This window comes from Octopus bimaculoides, chromosome 21, assembly GCF_001194135.2.
Source record: "Octopus bimaculoides isolate UCB-OBI-ISO-001 chromosome 21, ASM119413v2, whole genome shotgun sequence".
NCBI lineage: Eukaryota > Metazoa > Mollusca > Cephalopoda > Octopoda > Octopodidae > Octopus > Octopus bimaculoides.
Genome location: NC_069001.1, coordinates 36,896,421 through 36,897,536, shown reverse-complemented (window position 1 = coordinate 36,897,536; position 1,116 = coordinate 36,896,421). Strand labels below are relative to the sequence as shown.

Below are 1,116 nucleotides of genomic sequence, written 5' to 3'. Positions count from 1 at the left end.
AAAGGAAACGGTTTCAAGCGAGAAAAAAAAGAATGTAAAAACGACATACATACACTAAAATCATATCAACGTCCGGTTATATTCCGCAGAAATTACATCCCTGTAATGACGAAGAAGTGGGGGGAGGGGTGATGAGATTTAAATCTTTTTTGTTTTTCTTTGAGAAATAGATATAAAAATTTTATTAAATATTGTAAAAAAAATGATTAAATATATATTAATTTATTTTGTTTTTTGTTTTTCAAATGTAAATAATATTTCGGAAGTGATCCTAGTTATTCATTTCACGATCACCACCACCACAACAACAGTGAATGTATGAAGTCGGGTGGTTGCTAACCTAGACGGAAGGATCGGCCTTGGATTTGTGGCCTTGTGGGTTGTCAATTTTTATTGTGGATCATCTTTAGGGAGAGTGAAAGGGTAGAAATATATCCGTAACAAAACTAATCGTCTTTCGTGCTTCACTTGATTGAAAAAAAATACCAAATATAAGTATATATATAAAAAAACAGACAAAATGTTTAGGACAGGTCCTAACTATACCAAGTTGAGCACAAACCTTCGTCTGACGGTCAATCGACTCAAATTACTGGAAAAGAAGAAAGCTGAACTTGCTCAAAAAGCCCGTCGTGAAATTGCGGACTATATTTGTAATGGTAAAGAAGACAGGGCTCGGATCCGTGTTGAACACATCATTCGCGAAGATTATTTGGTCGAAGCTATGGAACTTTTAGAGATGTACTGCGATCTATTGTTGGCCAGGTTCGGACTTATCCAAACACAAAAGTATGTATATATTCCTGTGTATATGATATATATCTGTGTGTGTGTGTGTGTGTGTGTGTGTGTAGCAATACATTACCTAATTTTTTGGTCTTTCATCTATTCTTAAACATTTTTATTTTTCTTAACATTCGTTTTAAACTGTGTGTTCCTGATATTATTTTTTATTAAACCCTATACATTATACACCCACACGATGTCTGGTGACAATATTCAACGCAAAACCGATGTTAATATCCTGACTAGTTATATATGTCATAACCTGTAACATATTGTTTGGTGAAGCTAATATATATATATATATATATATATATATATATATATATATAT

The 1,116-nt window shown here is 32.6% G+C and overlaps 2 protein-coding genes across 5 annotated transcripts in view; one reads left to right on the top strand and one right to left on the bottom strand.

Moving 5' to 3' along the window:
- LOC106884120 (ufm1-specific protease 1) overlaps positions 1-114 on the bottom strand; it is a 5,977-nt gene extending 5,863 nt beyond the window's left edge. Inside the window, exon 1 of one of the 2 annotated variants that reach the window (XM_014935344.1) lies at positions 54-114. Coding sequence is in view for 1 of the 2 variants with exons in the window: in XM_014935343.1 (XP_014790829.1) it covers positions 50-64 (15 nt within the window). In the remaining variant the exon portion in view is untranslated. Of the gene's footprint in view, positions 1-49 lie in introns of both variants that reach the window. The other variant, XM_014935343.1, reaches the window with a different exon arrangement.
- A 162-nt stretch (positions 115-276) lies between these two features.
- The window catches only part of LOC106884128 (IST1 homolog), a 28,624-nt gene continuing 27,784 nt past the window's right edge, over positions 277-1,116 (top strand). For all 3 annotated transcript variants that reach the window (XR_008266501.1, XM_014935360.2, XM_014935359.2), the window contains exon 1: positions 277-789. Coding sequence is in view for 2 of the 3 variants with exons in the window: in XM_014935360.2 (XP_014790846.1) it covers positions 521-789 (269 nt within the window). In the remaining variant the exon portion in view is untranslated. The remainder of the gene's footprint in view (positions 790-1,116) is intronic.